General features: G+C 42.4%; 2 protein-coding genes across 2 annotated transcripts; one reads left to right on the top strand and one right to left on the bottom strand.

Moving 5' to 3' along the window:
• The first annotated feature begins 18 nt into the window (after nt 1–18).
• ptpn9b (protein tyrosine phosphatase non-receptor type 9b) lies at nt 19–12,450 on the top strand. The gene is made up of 13 exons (XM_057036547.1): nt 19–139; nt 1,872–2,015; nt 3,308–3,397; nt 3,586–3,710; nt 4,046–4,151; nt 4,222–4,332; nt 4,444–5,240; nt 5,379–5,472; nt 5,800–5,869; nt 5,975–6,053; nt 6,236–6,386; nt 6,513–6,720; nt 7,554–12,450. The coding sequence occupies exons 1-13, from the start codon at nt 107–109 to the stop codon at nt 7,775–7,777; spliced, it is 2,232 nt and encodes a 743-aa protein (XP_056892527.1). The 5' UTR covers nt 19–106; the 3' UTR covers nt 7,778–12,450.
• A 474-nt stretch (nt 12,451–12,924) lies between these two features.
• Nucleotides 12,925–17,503, bottom strand: adamtsl7 (ADAMTS-like 7). Its single transcript, XM_057036553.1, has 12 exons — nt 17,375–17,503; nt 16,823–16,949; nt 16,551–16,726; nt 16,373–16,481; nt 15,460–15,594; nt 15,156–15,285; nt 14,864–15,086; nt 14,581–14,754; nt 14,172–14,345; nt 13,919–14,098; nt 13,455–13,599; nt 12,925–13,273 (listed from the first exon to the last, which is right to left on the bottom strand). Exons 1-12 carry the CDS (start codon nt 17,501–17,503, stop codon nt 13,119–13,121), a joined length of 1,857 nt encoding a protein of 618 aa, XP_056892533.1. The 3' UTR covers nt 12,925–13,118.
• Nucleotides 17,504–18,220: the final 717 nt, after the last annotated feature.

The raw sequence follows: 18,220 nt of genomic DNA, 5'->3' as shown, positions 1-18,220 counted from the left end.
TAACTATTTATAATGACTTGTGTCGTAAGGCGAATATGGGCGTGGCCTCGGTAAGTGAGCGAGCTGCTGGTTCGCGCGCCCGTTGCGACGTTGCGGAGGCTTCAAGATGGCGGAAGCCCTGACAACTCAGGAGCAGCTGGTAAGAGGCTCTTCACGTTTTTAAACCACTCTTGTCCCGATCGTCTTAATAACGAAGGTGTCAGTCCCTACTATTACCATTAGCCATCGTGTTTGCTTCCCTGTGTTCTTTGTAAGTATGGATTTAAATGGAAGAGATGTTTAGTAAACAGCGCTGCCCCCCCCCAACCGACAGACTGGGGTGACTGACAGCATTTAGCACGAATATTAGCACGATGGCGTTCGCAACTATTAGGATCTCTTCAACCTGCTGTGGACGTCAAATACACACATTAGAAGTCACAATCACGAAATATATCTTCATGAAACTTGAGTCAGTCCCAGGTGCCTCTTAAGATGTGATTCACCAATATACGTGTGGTAATCGGTGTCTTTAATGCTTTGGGCTGCCACATGTAACCTAGCCGCGAGCTAATGCTAATAGCTATTGTTGATTTGCAAAGAGGCTTGTAGTCAGTTCTCTTGCTTGGCATTAGGAATCATGTTGGATCTAGTAAACGGGTTGGAAATGACAAAACAGCCCAAAATGCTCGATGTCATTGAATACCGCGGCACGAACATGGATCTTAAGGCAGAACGCGATGCTTTGCTACGAGGCGAAAACTGAGCAGTGTCCTGCCCGTTATTACGATGGCGAATTCACAGAATTCACCCCCGCTTCTCAGCATTGTTGTTGCCTCAACTTTCTAGTAAAAAGCCTGTCGTGATTAGCAAACATTCGAAACCATCCGAACAAAGTTACTCTGACAGGTTTGCTGCAAGAGCGACTTTTTCTAATCGTCCCCTCCAACTGAAGGTTAACAGATCTTCGGTTCAGTTGTGTTACCGAAAGCTGCTCGGTACCACAACCCAACAGAACCGAGCTGGGTCCCTGTTGAGCCGATCGTGTTGATTTGACGGTTTGGTTCCTCAGTTTCGAGGTGTTTGGCCCCGGTGCTGATGTTGACCAAGTGGCGATAACGTGATGCTTTTGTGGATCCAGAAGTTGGCCCGTATACTGTTGCCATCCCAGAATATCGTGACTCAAATCCTGCAGAATCCAATCCATGCAGTGTATTGTTTCACTTTCACAAACAAACTTTTGTAACGGCTATATTGAATTTAGCTCGTTAATTATAATGCATCGTTTGCAAGACAAAGCAACTTTTATATTAAGCTTAAATATAATTATAAATTGTCCAGAGCACTTAATACAATAGAATAAAAAGGCTTCTGTTGTCGTTGTGTAACGTCTGACATCTTAACCCCTCAGTCAATACATTTACATATTCATTTTGAAAAATCCTGATATTTTATTGCTGTTCCGATGATCACTGGGTTTTATTTCAAGCGATTTATGTCCACATTATTATTCCTGTGCATAATTCACTTTAAGTAAAATGAAAAGAAGGGGTTAATCCAGTGACGCCCACCTCGTCACTTCTTGTCCTCGTTTCATATTTGTCAGATAGCTGAAGCTCACTTGGGTGAAAACAAGCTGACTCGTTTCTTCTGGCACAAAAGTGCACTCCATCACTGCACCTTCCGGGACTCGGCTTGTTTTCAACTGTAACTCATTGTTGACAGGTTTAATCCTAGAGATGATGGTGATGATTAAATGGGTTCTTCATTTCCAATGTGGTTGAAAAAGCTTAAAGGGTTTTTAACAACTTTCTTCTCTTTTCCTTTTGTTACAAATGTTTACATCTATGCTAAATCCTTTGCTTTAGATGTGGTATTTTATGTTTGTTCAGGCTGTAAAGGAGTTCCTAGATAAGGTGCGCAGCAGGGAGCATCCTCACAGCGCAGGGCTGGTGTCCCAACCTACAGCCATCAAGTTTCTTATGGCCCGCAAGTTTGACGTGTCAAGAGCCATCGACCTCTTCCAAGATTACAAGGTAGAGCAGTGTTTTATTAAAAACAAACCTGTAGATGCTCCCCCTTCTCTGTTTCATAGACATTTCAAACAGTACCAAATTAACTACCGTAAATTCCGGACTATAAGCCGCTTTTTTTCCCCTACCCTTTAAACACTGCGGCTTGTTCACATTTTTTCGTGGTGCCAAAAACATTTTGCCTGGCAACAGTAGACCAATAAAATTAATGAGAGGTCCAGACAGAGGTCCAATGAAATTGTATGATCAGTCAAGCGCACTATCACAACTATTGTGAATCAGTTATTTTTACTAACCCTCATCAACATGGAAAATACTAGAAGAAAAGCATATGATGCGGCTTTTTAGTTAAAAGCGATCACTCTGGCGATTGAAGAATGAAATCGAGCTGCTGCACGTAATCTTGGCATAAATGAATCAATGGTGAGAAGATGGAGATGCTAGCATGAAGAACTGATCCAAAGCAAAAAATGACAAAAGCTTTTAGACGTAAACATCGCAGATGGCCCGAGTGTGCAAACTTTTTGGAAGACTGGGTCAACACGCAGAGAGCAGGCGGCCGTGGTGTTTCCACTGTACAAATCAGACTGAAGGCAAAAGCAATCGCCACCACGATGAAAATAGAAGATTTTAGAGGTGGGCCATCGGGGTGTTTTAGATTGTTCATTGTTTGAGTAAAACAGCATAAGCAACATAATTTGTGTGTAGCTGATACAAACGTATATTTCAAGGTAGCTGCATTACAGACACCGTTAGAAAAAAAAGCATTTACCAGTACAATATTTTTTTTTATGTTGCTAAGCGGATTAAATTAAAAGAAAAGTTAAAAATCCTGATGTGATAAAATTTGGATTTAAGGTCTCTGTATAAACATACAAGTGAAAAGAGTGGCTGTTGTTTCTTACCTGTCTGTCACTCGTCAGTGACTTGTTTCTTACAGTAATAAAAATATATACCGTTAATGAATGTTTTTGAGCTAATGTTTCATATTACTACATGAGATACCTGCAGCTTAAAAACTGGTGCAGCTTGTATAAGTACAAAATTGATTTTCTTTCTAAAATTAGATTATGCGGCTTTTAATCAGGTGCGCTCTGTAGTCCAGAATTTATGGTAATCTAACTACCGGTAATCAGGGTCTAGTTTTAGCAATGACAACGGTTGGGGACATTTAGACAGTGTAGTCCTGTTTTCACATAGAGTTGTGCTGGGAAAATAGTTCAAGATCTCAGGCTTCATCTTTATCTGGAATATCTTTTAAAAGCTTTGTCTCTGTCATCACATATTAAAAATAGAACACGAGAATCAAAGAGGGCATCATAAATATCAACCCTGATGAGGAGCCTCTCCGCTCCGAGCTGCTGAGTGGCAAATTTACAGTTCTGGTGAGTGTTAAAATGAATACACACAGCACAATATATAGAAGGTGTGCACATTTGTCAGTGTGTTCTTATGCTTAAGGGCCATTTTTATAACGATCTACTAGGAGTATTTTTCTTCAAATAGTTGATTCACGTGTGGCACAATGGTTTGGGTTTTGTCTGATGGCCTGTTAATCTTATTTTCTCCACAGCCTGGTCGCGATGCCAAGGGTGCAGCACTTGCACTCTTCACTGCCCGTCTTCATCGACCAGACATCACAACTCACAAAGCTGTGCTGCAAGCCATCATCTATCAGCTGGACAAAGCCATCGAGAGGTGATAGCCTAACATTTTATCATAAGCAAAAATATTTCTAAACACAATCTGTCTCTATTGTGAGACCTTTTTGTGATTAAATGACCCCCCCATCCAGATCAAACAACAAATATGAGGTCAAAGCAAAGGTGCCTTACCTTGGCCACAAGAGTATTGCCCAACCTCAGAATTGTGAATAAATACCTTAAAGACCTGTTGCATTGATCTTTGTTGTTGTGTTCTGCCTGACACCTAATCCCTACCCAACAGTGATAATTATCCTCTCTGTTCTGTTTCTCTCTTAAAAATGACTTTTTGATTGTAATTTTTTTTTAAACTTGTTCATTGTCCTGTAGTGCACAGACGCAAAGAGAAGGACTTATATTTATCTACGACATGACCAACTCCAGCTATGGCAATTTTGACTATGAGCTCTGTGTCAAGATACTAGACTTGCTCAAGGTGAATGCAATAATCTTTTAGATTTAGGTTCTATGAAAGATTCTGTTGACTGATATTTGTTTGTACTCAGGGAGCTTTTCCAGCTCGTCTAAAATGCGTCTTCATCGTGTCATCCCCTCTTTGGTTTCGAGCGCCTTTTGCTGTCCTCCGGCTATTTGTGCGCGAGAAGTTGAGAGAGAGGGTACGCCAGGAAGTTTCTCTTGAATTACCATAAGATTTTTTTTTTTTTTATCTGTTGTACCGGTACTTGACTAATTCTGTTATTTTTTTTCTTTCTACTCATATTCCAAAGGTGTGCACATTGAAAGGTCACGAATTGACAAGTCATATCCCAGTCACGTCCCTCCCGGAACACTTGGGTGGGACTTCCCAGTATAGCCATGTGGCCTGGATCCAGTCCTGTGTTAACATACAAAACAACACTGTACAGACTGACACGCATGACTGTGTGGGAAGCCTGCTGCTCTCCTACAGCTTAGACTGCAGCACCACGAGTGCTGGCCCTGAGGTAACGGCGGCGAACTCAAACTGCTATGATGACAAGAATGCTAACCCACAGAACCACTGCGGGGTTATAGATGCTAAGACTGAAGCTTCGGGTCAGTCCCAGCTGTCTTCAAACAGACTACAGGGAAACCATCAACACTGCAACGGCTCAGCAGTGAGCGGGGCAGAAGTCACCATCAGTGAGTCCACCCCTAATGCCAACGTGAATGGACGCGGTCACCAAGCCCCTCCCCAGTCCGATACACCTCCGGACACGCCTCTTTCCCACAAAGATGCCGGAGATGTAGCGGATGGAAAGGCCATAGACTGTCCCTCAGAGGAAGGCGGGGTGCCTCCATTGCCCCAGAAATCTTTGCCTCGACCCCCTCAACAACCATACTCCCAATCCTCACCGCTGTCTTCGTCTTGGGGCCCTGATGATGAGGAGCGTTACATGGAAGTGTCTGTTCACATGCCAGAGCTGGGAGGCATGACAGTGCATGACCTGGTGGACTATGTGAAGAGGAAGAAGAAGAAGGGGATCTATCAGGAGTACGAGGATATCCGTAAAGAGCCACCAGCAGGAACCTTTGACTACTCTAAGTAAGATCTGAGTATAATGTATAAATATGATCTGCTGCTTCTTAAATCTTCCATGTTTTGCACATTGCTCATTTTCTTAGTTTTTGATAAAATCACACGAGGCACCGATATGTCTGGCATTCTGTTCTGCCTTCACAGAAAGCTATCTAATCAGATTAAGAACAGGTACAGTGATGTTCTCTGCCTCGATCATTCACGAGTTCAACTCTGCAAGCTTGATGGTGACGATGAGGTAAAGATTCACTCCTGCAAAATTCATTGTGATTTCCATTAAAGCACATTCTGAAAACATTCTATGCTTATACTCATACAATTATCACAACTATGTACCTGTTTGTACTAATAAAGTTCAGATTAGATTAAATACCTGCATCAACACTAGTTGATAATTTCCAAAAGATGAGAAAACCTTCTAAAGATGAAGCTGATTTGCTGCATTAATTTAACCAACGTGATGGGAAATAGGGACATCTTGACTATCGAATCCTAGCCAAGCACTTTCAAATGGTCAATTCTAAAACAAAACCTCTAGCTTTAACCTTGCTCTGTGTGTTTACAGACATCAGATTACATCAATGGCAGCTTCATGGACGGGTACAAGAGGGGTAATGCCTACATCGCAACTCAGGGTGAGCAGCTGTCAGCAATAACTTTGAGTCTTACAGACAGGATTATTTTGTCCTGTCTGCTTTTCTGAAGGTGTTGATGTGGCTTGATACATTTTTGTTACGTAGGCCCTTTACCAAAAACCTTTGCTGACTTTTGGCGCATGGTGTGGGAGCAGATGGTCCTTATTATTGTCATGACCACCAGGTAAGGCCTCTTGTGAAAGAGCACCATATAATGAATAAGACTTTGGTTTCTAGTGAAACTTTGGGGACCTGTAGAGGTTTTTTGCCACAATTAAGAAACCCTGAATTGTGAAATATACTGCGGTTTCATATATAGGAAAGGCATTATCTTCGATTACAATGCAGTGTGATTTTGTGTGTTAGGGTGGTGGAACGCGGACGTGTCAAGTGTGGTCAGTACTGGCCTCTTGAGGAGGGCAAGACTGAGCAGCATGGCTATTTCATGGTTCGGACCACACACATCCAAGTCTTTCAGGACTTCAAACTCTCCCATCTCAAGCTATACAATACACAGGTAGGACTCATCAATGATTCCTGGATGGATTTAAAGGTGTTTGAGATTCTAATAAAAGGCACCTGCTATTATTTTGTTGGTTTTAGATTGAGAAATTTTGTTAAACTGTGTTATCTTTGTCCGCAGTCTGGTGAAAAACGGGAAGTGTGCCACTACCTCTATCTCAGCTGGCCAGACTTTGGGGTCCCCAAAAGTGCTTCAGCCATGTTGGACTTCCGTGAGCATGTTCTTCAGAGGAGAGCGACTGCCGTCCAAAGTCTTGGTTCTAGTTGGACGGGATCACCTGGGGGACCCCCTGTGGTTGTGCACTGTAGTGCTGGTATTGGCCGCACAGGTAAAGACATGAGCCATTTTGGCACTTTTGGATATATTTACTAACTCGGACACTTTTAACAAAGGACGTTTGTATTGTGTTCCTTAAATGTGATGTTTCTGTGCTCTTTGCATAATTGCCTATAATTTCATAGCTTTGCCCAAGTTTGCTTAAACATGTTAAGCAGTTTCCTACACGCCCTACACATTTCTGGAGGTCTTGTCATGTGCTCCTGCTTCTACACAGTCGGCTTTGTTTGCCTCTTTGCTTTCACATGCCTTTCCAATTCAGTCCACATATTTTCTCTTGGGTCAGATCTTTGTGTTTGATCTTGTGAAGTGCACCAGTTCATCTTGCGAATAGAACCCCCAAAGCATGGTGACTCCCCAATACTTCTGGGTTGGGTTGTTCCTCTGCTCACAAGCCTCCCTTAATATGTTCTCAACATGATCATATGCATAAGAGTTAGGAGTTCACTCAAATAGCTAAGTGTTTTTTTTCAGGTTATGACTCGGTATGACTTTTTTTTAGTACTTCTAAAATTACTTTTTAAATATAATTTTGTTAAACAGGTATTTATCCAGCACTAAAACATAGTAGCAAAACTGCTTTGTGTATGTAAAAGCCTGGTTAAGCCTAAGTGCAATATAGCAAATAATAGGTATTAGGATCAGTCTGAAAACAATTATCGTCAAATTTTGCTGTCATTCACACAGAAAATGCATTAGCTGAGGTATCGAAGCTCATTGTATAACAGGAATTAAGTTGGTTTGTTAAAAGACATTATCTCTAAGTCTTAAGCTGTCCTACAAAATTTTTTCCAACTTTGTTGTTTCTTTTCACCTATTAACAAGGAACCTTCTGTACACTGGACATCTGCTTGTCCCGGTTGGAGGACATCGGTACGGTGGACATCAGAGAGACAGTGCGGCGGATGCGTACACAGAGGGCTTTCAGCATTCAGACTTGGGACCAGTACTACTTCTGCTACACAGCAGTCATTGAGTATGCACAGCGTAATGGTAAAATGAGCCCAGTGCAATGGTCTGACTCGGACATCGATACTGACAGCGAGTGAGAGACACGTGGTGGAAAAGGAAGGAACGCAAACGGTAAAGAGAATCTAACCACAAGTTGGAGCAACTAGGGGGTGGCACTTCACATCTGAAGAACATGTGGAATCTTCTGCAGTAAGAGAAAAAAGACAAAGGATGGAGGTGTTGTTGCTCCTAACATGCTGACACGGGCTCTGACTTGGTTGTTCTTCCTCCATGTGAAGACTGAGCGAGGTCACAAGCTGGATGAAACAAAGAGTGCAGAATAACAAGCATTACGCCACTGATTGAACAAACTCTCCTACCAATGTATGAGCCCCCCTTTCTTTACTAAACTGTAGGGGGACATGGCCTGCCCTCAACCCGTCTTGTTGACAAGAGAGTTGTAGCATTTTTATATCGACTTGCACATGAGGAAGTCAAACTTGAACTTTACCCCTTGGAGCCCTCCAAATCTTTGATCCTTTTGGTTTTTCCTGTTCTGTTTCCACCCTGAGCGAGTCTGTAATCGCAGATCAAATGTGAAGGGTAGTCTGAAACTTGAAGCCTTTTTATTTTATTTTTTTTTACACGAGTACACACATATATATACGTAGAGACATATATACATATGTATATATGAGCCATTTAGTCCGTTTCCATTTCCCTCTTAATTCTTCCTGTTTATCGATGGTGTATTTTTCACACACGCTTCATATGTACCGGTAGATTAATTCTCAAAGTCAGCACCCTGAATGACTGGAGGTAGTGCTTTAAGCAGGCGGGTACCCTCTACTTTCCTCTTCATAATTCAGACAAACTTGGCAGTCAGTGCTGTTGACACTGTTGCAGAAGATTTTGGCCAAAAAGCACTGATCAGGAAGTGTTTATATTACGCAATATGGAGACAGCAAACCTTAGTACAGGTGTACATCAGAAAAGTGCCTCTCCGAAGGGAAAATTCAGACAGCATATATACCACATTGAGCTCTCCTAAAATGGTGACATCCTCAGCCTGATTGGGGAACTATTCTTGTCTGGCTGCCAAACACGCAGTGTCCATTTTCAAATGCCTTTTCAGGCTTCAAGCTCCTGCTGACCATTGCATGTTTTTCCCCAGTAACTGAGCCCTTTGACATCAACAATCTTTTAAATAGCCAGGCACTTGGTGGTGTCTATATGATAAACTCAACATGGTACTGGAAGCTGGAGAATTCCTTATCAACACTGAGCAAACGTTAGTGCACCCACAACAGCCTGTTGATTTCAAAATGATGCTGCAGAGGTTTCCTCCCAGAACAACCAGCTCATCAGTTTCTCCCCAAACACAGGAGGCACTGAGGGTGTGGTCTGTGTTGAGAGTAGGATTCACCTTTGTTTCTATGCCTTTTTGCCTATGACGCACAGTATAACTGCATTTTTGCCTTAAGACACTTCAGCCCTTTATTTAATCTGAATTTATCTTGTCTTAAGTACAATTTGATCTCAGTAGTTCATGCATATTTACTATACCTGAGGTGTTCTTTGGTCTCTAGACAAGATTCCTGTCGAGGTCTTGGCCTAATTGCCCTGTTGACATTGGAAAGCTCAAGCAACCCACATGTTTGAGTGTTCAAATTATATCAAATTTATTTAGAGCCCAAACTCGCAGTGTTTTCCCTGGAGGGCTTTACAATCTGCACAGTTCAGGTCAGGAAAAACCTAAAAATAACCCTTTTAGGGAGAAAGATGAAAGGTGAAGAAGAGCTCCAGTGTAGTGATCCTTCTCACTGGGATGGACAGACGTGCAATAGAGTGGGGAGAACAAGTATTTGTTACACTGCTGATTTTGCAGGTTTTTCTACTTGCAAAGCATGGAGAGCTGTGTAATTTTTATTATAGGTACTCTTCAACTGTGAGTGACAGACAAAAAAAATCCAGAAAATCACAATGTATGATTTTTAAGTAATTTGCTCCGAAAAGCTCTATTTTGCGTCATCATGACTTTCTTCCATTCCTCCTCCGGATCATCCAGATAGTCGGAGGGGACCTGGACATGTGCTGGCTTGAGCAGGGGGACCTTGCGTCCCAGCTCTCTTTAGGTCAGGTCCTACCATTTAGTTCTGGGCTGATCCCTCACCTTCCTCATGATCACTGATGCCCTGCAAGGTGAGGCCTTGCATGGAGCCCCAGCCCAAGGGAGATTGACCGTCATCTTGAACTTCTTCCATTTTCTAATAATTGTGCCAACAGTTGTTGCCTAATAGGCAAGCAGCTTGGTGAGAAGGCAACAACTGTTGCAGGTCTACAATTATATCCCTGATGTCCTTACACAGCTCTCTGGTCTTGGCCATTGTGGAGAGGTTGGATTTTGTTTGATTGAGTGTGTGGACAGGTGTCTTTTATGCAGACAGCGAGTTCAAATAGGTCCAGGTAATACAGGTAATGACTGGAGAACAGGAGGGCTTTTTAAAGAACTAATAGGTCTCTGAGAGCTGCAATTTTTACTACTTGGTAGGTTATCAAATACTTATGCAATAAAAAACACATTTATTATTTAAAAATCACACTGTGATTTTGTGGGTTTTTGTTTTAGATTCTGTCACTCACAGTTGAAAAATTACACATCTCTACATGCTTCACAAGTGGGAAAATCTGCAAAATTGGCAGTGTACTGTGTACCAATACTTGTTCTCCCCACTGTAAACACAGAACATCAACATCAGCAATATATCTGTGTGCATTATAATGACACATTTAGGAGTTGGTGTATAATCTGTCCATGGAGGAGGGTCTTACCGGTCATAGAAAATGGGGCCCAGGCACATCTCCAGATGTCCTCATATGGAGTTTCACAATTTCATGTCTTCATTTCAGAAAGTGCAATAACTTTCTGTGAGTCTCCGCTGTTCGTTGACCCTCCATGTGAAGGCATCATTGTCAGGGCCAGTATTGATTTACTAACACCTGTTCTTCTTTCCAGGGAAAAGTGTCCATTTAACATGCAGATGTGTAGCTTTTTCACCAGAATCATGCACTTAAGATCAGTAAATAAATGGCTGTTGCGTACATTGGTATCATCTTCAAATACATCTCTCTTAAGAAAGCTAGAATATAATATATTTTATCAAAACCAATGTCCTGTTCACATCCCAAAAAGAGAATAAAAGAAGTACAGGCTCATTTTTATCCCCCACTTAAAGCACTGCCTGAGAGGTACACTTTACTAATATAATAGTCTGAAGCCCATTTATATTCTTGTGCATTTATATGTTGCTGTGCATAACAACCTCTGAAAGAAGTGCAAAAAATATAATTGACTTAACCTTGAGAAGAAATATACAAGGAATGTTTGTGGTGTGACAAACTGACATGTTGCAAATCAGTTGGGTCTGATATGCCGACAGTGTTCAATAATCGGGCCTTAACCTAAATCACTGCCTCATCCTTCTTTATATGTACGAAGAACTGTAAACTTTTGTTTTTCTTTCAGAATCTTAGTCCTGTGATACCAGGTTGATACCCAGGTAAATGGGTTTGATTCAAGAGGCATGTTTTGCTTCAGATAATTGTGCCTTCAGACTTCTCTTGGCTTACACAGGACACCAACGTTTGCCTACAGTCCTGGACACGGTACGCTACTCCTGAGTATCACAACAGTAGTCAATTATCTGGGACGAAGTTCTGCTTTCAGACATGGCTGTTCATTTATCATTTGAGCTCAGGGGGTGATTCTAGTGTCAAAGATCTGTTTCTGGGTTTGCCTCTGGCAACATATCATTTAAGGAAAAAATATATACTTTATTTTGCTTTTTTTTAACTGTATTGTAACCTACTATATTTATGTATTTGTAAGATTTCCGAGATATTGAAACCAGTGAATGTTGGTACGATGCTACAAAAGAAAACAAACCAGTTGTTGCATTTGATAAGCTGAACAAATCAGACGGAGTGAAATCTATTTTTTGGTTCTCAGTAAAACTTTGATGGAGAATGTCACTTGCAATTGTATTTTCAGAACTGACTTGTGAACAAAATGGGGCAGTTAGGGTAAGCTAACTCTTATTTTCATAGAGATTAATAATAACCCATCAGGAACAGTTAATGTCTTACTGTCGGGTACTTAATGCCAAGGACAAAAAACCAGACTGCCACTTGTGTTATAAAACACCATCTTGTTGTGTAGAAAATATATCTCTACATATACATACATGTATGTATGTATATATATTTAGAATAGGTGATGAATGAACTGCATGGAAACGAGCCTTGAATGTTTTTGGGGTGTCTGAGCAGCTTAGTTAGACACAGATGCTGTTGGTGAATGTGGACCCTGCATCCCTCAAAGCCAAAGGCCCAGGCTCACCTTACAAATGTTCTTTTCGTCCACTCACATCCTCAATAGCCTCACATCTTTAAACAACAAAAAGCCTCGGCAGCACCTCTGGACCATAATAAAAAGTTAATGTATAGCAACTAAATAAGTGTTTATTGCAACACCTCGGTCCATATGCTATTTTTATTTCATTAGAAAGCGTTGTACATCTGTCAGTGGTGTTGAATATTTTGTTTTCTGTACTTTAAATTTCTCGTGAACAAATTAATGGGCTTTTACATGCTGTCGGCCCTGCCATCTCATTAAAACAAGGGGTATCATCTTGAAAGAGTTCAAAACTAATGTGATCTCTTCTTGACTGGATTGAGTGGTGCACAATTAAACATGGAGCATGTACATGTCCACTGTTGTCGATTCTGTAGAGTCCCTAATAGAAGCTGTGGAGGCTGTCAGTACCAAATATTTGTTACTTCTAGGCTTATGTTCAATACGCGCAAATAAATCTGAAAAGCCTCCTGCTGATCCAAAAGGCTCCAGCGACAGTTCTTAGCCAGGGTAATCACATTTCACATGCTGAGTGAGTGCACCAGATCATTGATTGCAACAGAGTCTATATGGATTGTTTAACTAAATTGAGTTGAATGACAGAAACTTCAGATATATGAAGATCATGTTAACTTTTGGTGCACAATCAAACCTAGAATCTTCTTGCTTTGCCCTGTAGCTCTGTCCTCATCTGGCTAGAAGATTTTAAGAGTAGGAATATATTCTTCAACCTCAACTGATGACGCTGAAGGTCACTGTTGGTGTTTAACGATTTATGTATCAGGTAATAATTTAATGATGCCTGTAAGATGTAAAATTAGAAGTCAGACAGAAGCTATGCACCTTTTATTAAGAATAAATATGCACTTGTAAATGAGAACAGTCCCAAGTTTAGATCAGAAAACACTGGGTGAAAGGTCATGGTTTTGAGTCCTCCATATGTCAGCAGCGGTGATGCTGAGATTGTTTTGGGTTGGTTTGGCCACCATGATTTTCCAAACCTGAGTAGATTAGTAGCTCCAGCATCACCGACCGGTGCGGTTCTTCTGAGCAGAGCTGAGGTTTGTTCTCTGTGCACGGTAACAAGAGGCGCAGCAGATGTTGGAGTAGTAGGGGTAAATGCAGAGCCGGGCTTGAAGCACCACCACGCAGTTATAATACTGGTCACTGCAGTCTGAGTCTGTGAAAAGAGAGAGAGAAGAAAGGGACAAGCATCACTAATCCACCTCGATTCACATTCAATTAATGATGGCCAATCAATGCAAATAAATTCTAATGACATCATCTTTGAAGTCAATCACTTTAATTTACACTTGAATATTTATTACGTGAATTGTTCAGGCTGTACTGATCAGACTTACTTATCTCAGCTACGCACGGCTGCTTGTTGCATTCTTCTCGGCTCTCTGGGGTCAAACTGGGGTCACAACGGTCACTGGGAGCAACGTTGTCACTTAGGCAACGCACCTCGCGTACGCGGTAGCCACCGTCACACGAGCGCGAACACTGACGTGACAGAGCAGAGTGACACAGGACCGAACATCAGCCCCACGTAATCGGCATAGTAACATCTGTAATGTATCAATTATCAGTGTCCGGTTGTGCACTGGCTTCACTCCAAAGCAACACATGCAGAGATTTAAATACTGCATTTTAGAAAATCTTGCATCAGGTGTAAAAAACATTTGATTCTTCTGATGTTTCATCCATCTTACAATTGATTTCATCGAAACTCCATCCAGGTGGCATCACTGAGACTTTTGTGCCTTTAGATCAGGATCGTTATCAGAGATGATCAGCCAAAGGGGGATGCACTGACACTTACTGCACTCCAGTCTGTGACAAACCACTGCACACCACAGGGTTTCAGCATGCACAGCTGCACTGCCATCGGCCGAGAGACGCTGGAACATTTGAACCCGTCCACAACCTCCATACGTCCACTGGTACTGGAAATACAGGCCAGGCTCCTGGTCTGTGTGCCATTCCCACACTCTGCAGAGCACTGAACACAGAGACACACCAACAGGTGCTGCGTGCACATAGAGAACTTCACATGGTGCGTGCATGAATGTTACCTGTCCCCACGGGCCAGCGTACCACTCCAGACGGTTCTGGCAGGGGCCCGAGTCACAAAGAGTCACCTCTGGGGGCCGTTCTCCTTCACAGCTGTCCAGGGGTAGGTGGGTCATGTGATTTGTCAAGCATATTGCCACCCGAGTTCGATTTCCTTGGCCGCACTCAGCAGAGCACTGGTTGCAGTCAAAGGTGGCACGTGCGCACAAACACACCAAAAAACGTTAATTAATAAGCAGAGCATGTAATGACTGTGATGTGAATGTACAACACACATTAGCAATAGCTCTGTATCTTAACCATCCCTGTTCACAGGTGTGGAGACGTTACATGTTCATGGTCATGTGAATCTTCAGACTTTATTAGCCCAAATGTTTCGAATCCTTCATAGCGTGCACACTTGCGCGTTACCCGTGGGCTCCAGAGGGAGGTGAACCAGCTCCGTGCACACACTCCCATATCACAGTTCTGCTGTGATTCCGGCTTCAGGTTTGTGTTACACTCTTCATCCGTCTCAACGTCACCCTGGTTGCTCACACACACCACCTCTCTGCGACGCTGGCCAACACCACACGGTACCGAACACTGTGGGGCAGAGGTGGGTGACATTTGATTTTTTTTGTGTACGTGGAAAATACAAGATAATTTACAGAAATAAAAATATCTTCCTCCAGAAGGACGCGTGTTTGCTCACTGGGCTCCACTCCGATCGGACTTCCCACTGGCTGCAAATCTTCAGCTGACACATTGATCTGGTCACAGGTCTGTCAGACGAACCGCACAGCTCTGTTGCCACAGTGACGGAAGTCTCTGTCCCATTGGTGTGAACACGGATGACCTGGCGGCAGATGACCTGGCGGTGCTGAAAGCCAGGTCCACACCTCTTGCTGCACTCTGACCACTCCCCGAGGTCCCAACTTTTATCCAATCACAAAGAATAAACGACAGGTTGGAGGTTGCGTTGGCAAGAATCAAACTTAACTCACTATGCAGGACACGGCCGGTTGTCGCAGTCTTCCTCCTCATCTGGTGGCTTAAGCGCAGAGTCACAAAGGTCAGCTGGAACCGTTGCCTGGAAATCTTTCTCAACACACTTCCAGAGGATATGACGCCTGCCTGGCAAGTTCATGCACGCACATAGACAGAAAGTGAATGTGTGTTGGACTTTTTCAAGCCCAGACACTGCTCAGGCTAGTGCACAGACGCTCAAGTAATGAAAAAGGTGCCACCTGTTGGGCTAAATTGAGCATCAGCTGCTGTCGTATCATCATTGTTTAAGTTCTTTCTCACCAGTGCCGCAGGAAGCACTGCACTCTATTTGGCTGCTCCTGGTCCAGGTGTAGGTGGGGCGACTTTTAGATGGACCCAGGGTGGGTCTTCCTTCCTTGATGATGTCATTATTGTCTTCATGGTGGACCTCTTCACCTGAGTGGGATTAGTTGGGTAACATGTGGTAGTTAAAAGCTGATGAAGAAGAACAGGTGATGAATTTAGAAATCATTTTAAAGGTTCCAAGCTCAGATTGATGCTCTGACTGATGATAAACACAGGTCAGCAACAGTGAGGTCTGAATCCATTCATGTCATAATAATAATGGACTGTTACTGGACAGTTTGAATCCTGCCTGTGAAGGACCGATGCCCTCTGTTATACTGAAATATGATCCCACTGCCTGTTACCAATAAATGTGAAGCATTCCAGAGATTCCATAAAGACTTTTGACCCTGTCCCAACCTGGTTCAAATGTGTTGTTGGCATAAACTTCATAATAAGCAAAAACAGAATTAATCCTGTTTAATTTTTGCCCTAAATTTATGTGAACCGAGAATTGAACTGAATGTGTAAAATGCTCTTTGATAAATGTTTTGTTGCAATTTTGGAGGGCATTTGTGTTGTTATGTTAAAAATTAAAAACTAGAATTATGGATTTTGGAGAGAATCCAAACACATTCTGCCTTATTAGGTGTTTGATCTGTGGGGAAATTGATAAAAAACAAGCTTGGACTGGCAGAATTGCAGATTTGCAGGCCTAATAATAATAATCACTATTGCAAAAAGTAAATTAGAGTGTGTTACTTTTAGTCAAGTATTAGCTAGTGAAATTAAATCTGGCATATCTGATATATGTTGATGCAAAGGTGAATATTTAGAGTGAGAATGGCAGAGTGACGACATTATAATGCATGTTGGGGGAGGCACTTACTCTGTGACGGCCTATCAGTTGGAATAGCTGGTTCAGGGGTGGAGTGTGTGTTGTGCACAGGAACCTTGTATTCATAGTAAACACTGACCCCTGGCTGCTGGTAGATCAGCTGTGGGACAGAGTGACAGGGATTAATAAGACGCATGTTTCAAGACGCTGAGAAAGATTGTTTCCTCACATATAGATGCATGTCTTCAGTCAGCGGCCCAGGGGCAGTGATGGACTCTCCTCTACGAGAGCGGATTTCATTGGGTCGTAGATACATAAGCTGTGTTCCTGCAGCTACGAACATTCCTGGCCTGTCAATCACCCAGTTTCCATTGATGATGGACGCCCCAGTTTTAGTCACCAGAGCTGGAGGGAGAAGTTTAGGATTCAGAAAAAAATCACTCTTGGTGTGTGTGTGTGTGGTGTGTGTGTGTGTGTGTGTGTGTGTGTGTGTGTACCCACCCAGGTAGTTCCGGCTCTTTTTTGTCTCCTGTATGTGGATGTTGCGAGCTCCAGCAGGAATCTCAGAAATCTTATGGTATCCAATACGTAGGAAAAGGCGAGAAAAGTTCCCTCTTACCACTTGAACCTGCTGCCAACATGTACAGGATTTCCACACATTTATATACACAAAGCCACAGGAACACATCAGCATACCTCCATGTTGCTATGTGAGCCCCAGCAGACAAGTTTTAATAGTACAATCAGAAATTCCGTTACATCACATCACTTTCCTCTCATTTTCTTTCAAGTTTTACTCATAAACTACCATTTGTTCCTCTCCCAATTTCCCCATCTGTTCAAATTTGGTTCTATTTTAGGCTCCCTTCCCAACATACTTCCTCTTTAATATTGATATTAATGATTTATTAGGCTGATGATCTTAAACAAACCAGTGCAGCATTTTTAACTAAAAACAACAACCCTCCTTCATGATTCAAAACAGTGTTTTCTGTCTTTAACACAGTCAGTCATTAAACTACAGCTAGGGACATGTTAAACTTGCCATCCTACCTCTGGAGGGGAGCTGTTGGCTTCTTTATCCCCAGTTTGTGCACCTGTAGGCAGGTAGAGGATAAAGTGTAAGAGAAACAGAGCTCGGCCCTGTTGCAGGGAGCTGAGCTGCCGCCACATCCGAACCATGCTGAGACTGCGGGAAGAGGACGGTCACACTCACGCACACACACACGTGTGTTAATGGGGGAGTGTTGTGTTTGAAGGGTTGGCTCGGGTGGTGGGAGGGAAAAGAAGTTTGAGTGAGAATATGGGAGGAAATTTTAGAGAAAGCCTGAAAGTCTCTTCCAGTGGAACTCAATGTTTCAGCTCTGCTGCGATCTGGTCGTGGCCTCGTTGTGATAACATGAGGATCTGGATCTGCATTACTCCTGATCTCTTTGCCCACTTCTTTGCTTTCACTTTGGTTTTCCTCTTGAGACTATTTCGTCTTCTCATTTCACAGATTACGATTAGAACAATGGATGAACATTTGAAATCAAACACAAATCATGAATCAGTTGGACGAGGATAGAAATGTGTCAAATCCATGAACAGTTTCTGACCTTCATTTCCCACTACGAAACAGCTCAACCGCTTTGCATTTTGTGTGATCGGTCTCTGTGATTCTGTCTTAAAACATTTGTGATACACAAGAAAATATCCATGGAATGAAATATTCAGCGTTTCGGTTGAGGAGGCATTTATGACGTAAACTCAGCGGACACCCTGATGACATTAGTTTACTTTTAATTTATTTATGAGTAAAATATTGTGGGGAAGTTTTGAAATTAAAACCAGCTCATGAAGATAAACACCCCCAAAATCCAAGTGAGACAAACCTCAGTCTGGAAAATCAAATGTGAT

The sequence above is a fragment of the Takifugu flavidus genome, chromosome 6 (assembly GCF_003711565.1).
Source record: "Takifugu flavidus isolate HTHZ2018 chromosome 6, ASM371156v2, whole genome shotgun sequence".
NCBI lineage: Eukaryota > Metazoa > Chordata > Actinopteri > Tetraodontiformes > Tetraodontidae > Takifugu > Takifugu flavidus.
Note: the sequence above shows the minus strand (reverse complement) of the source record. Positions and strands in the feature narration are given on the sequence as shown.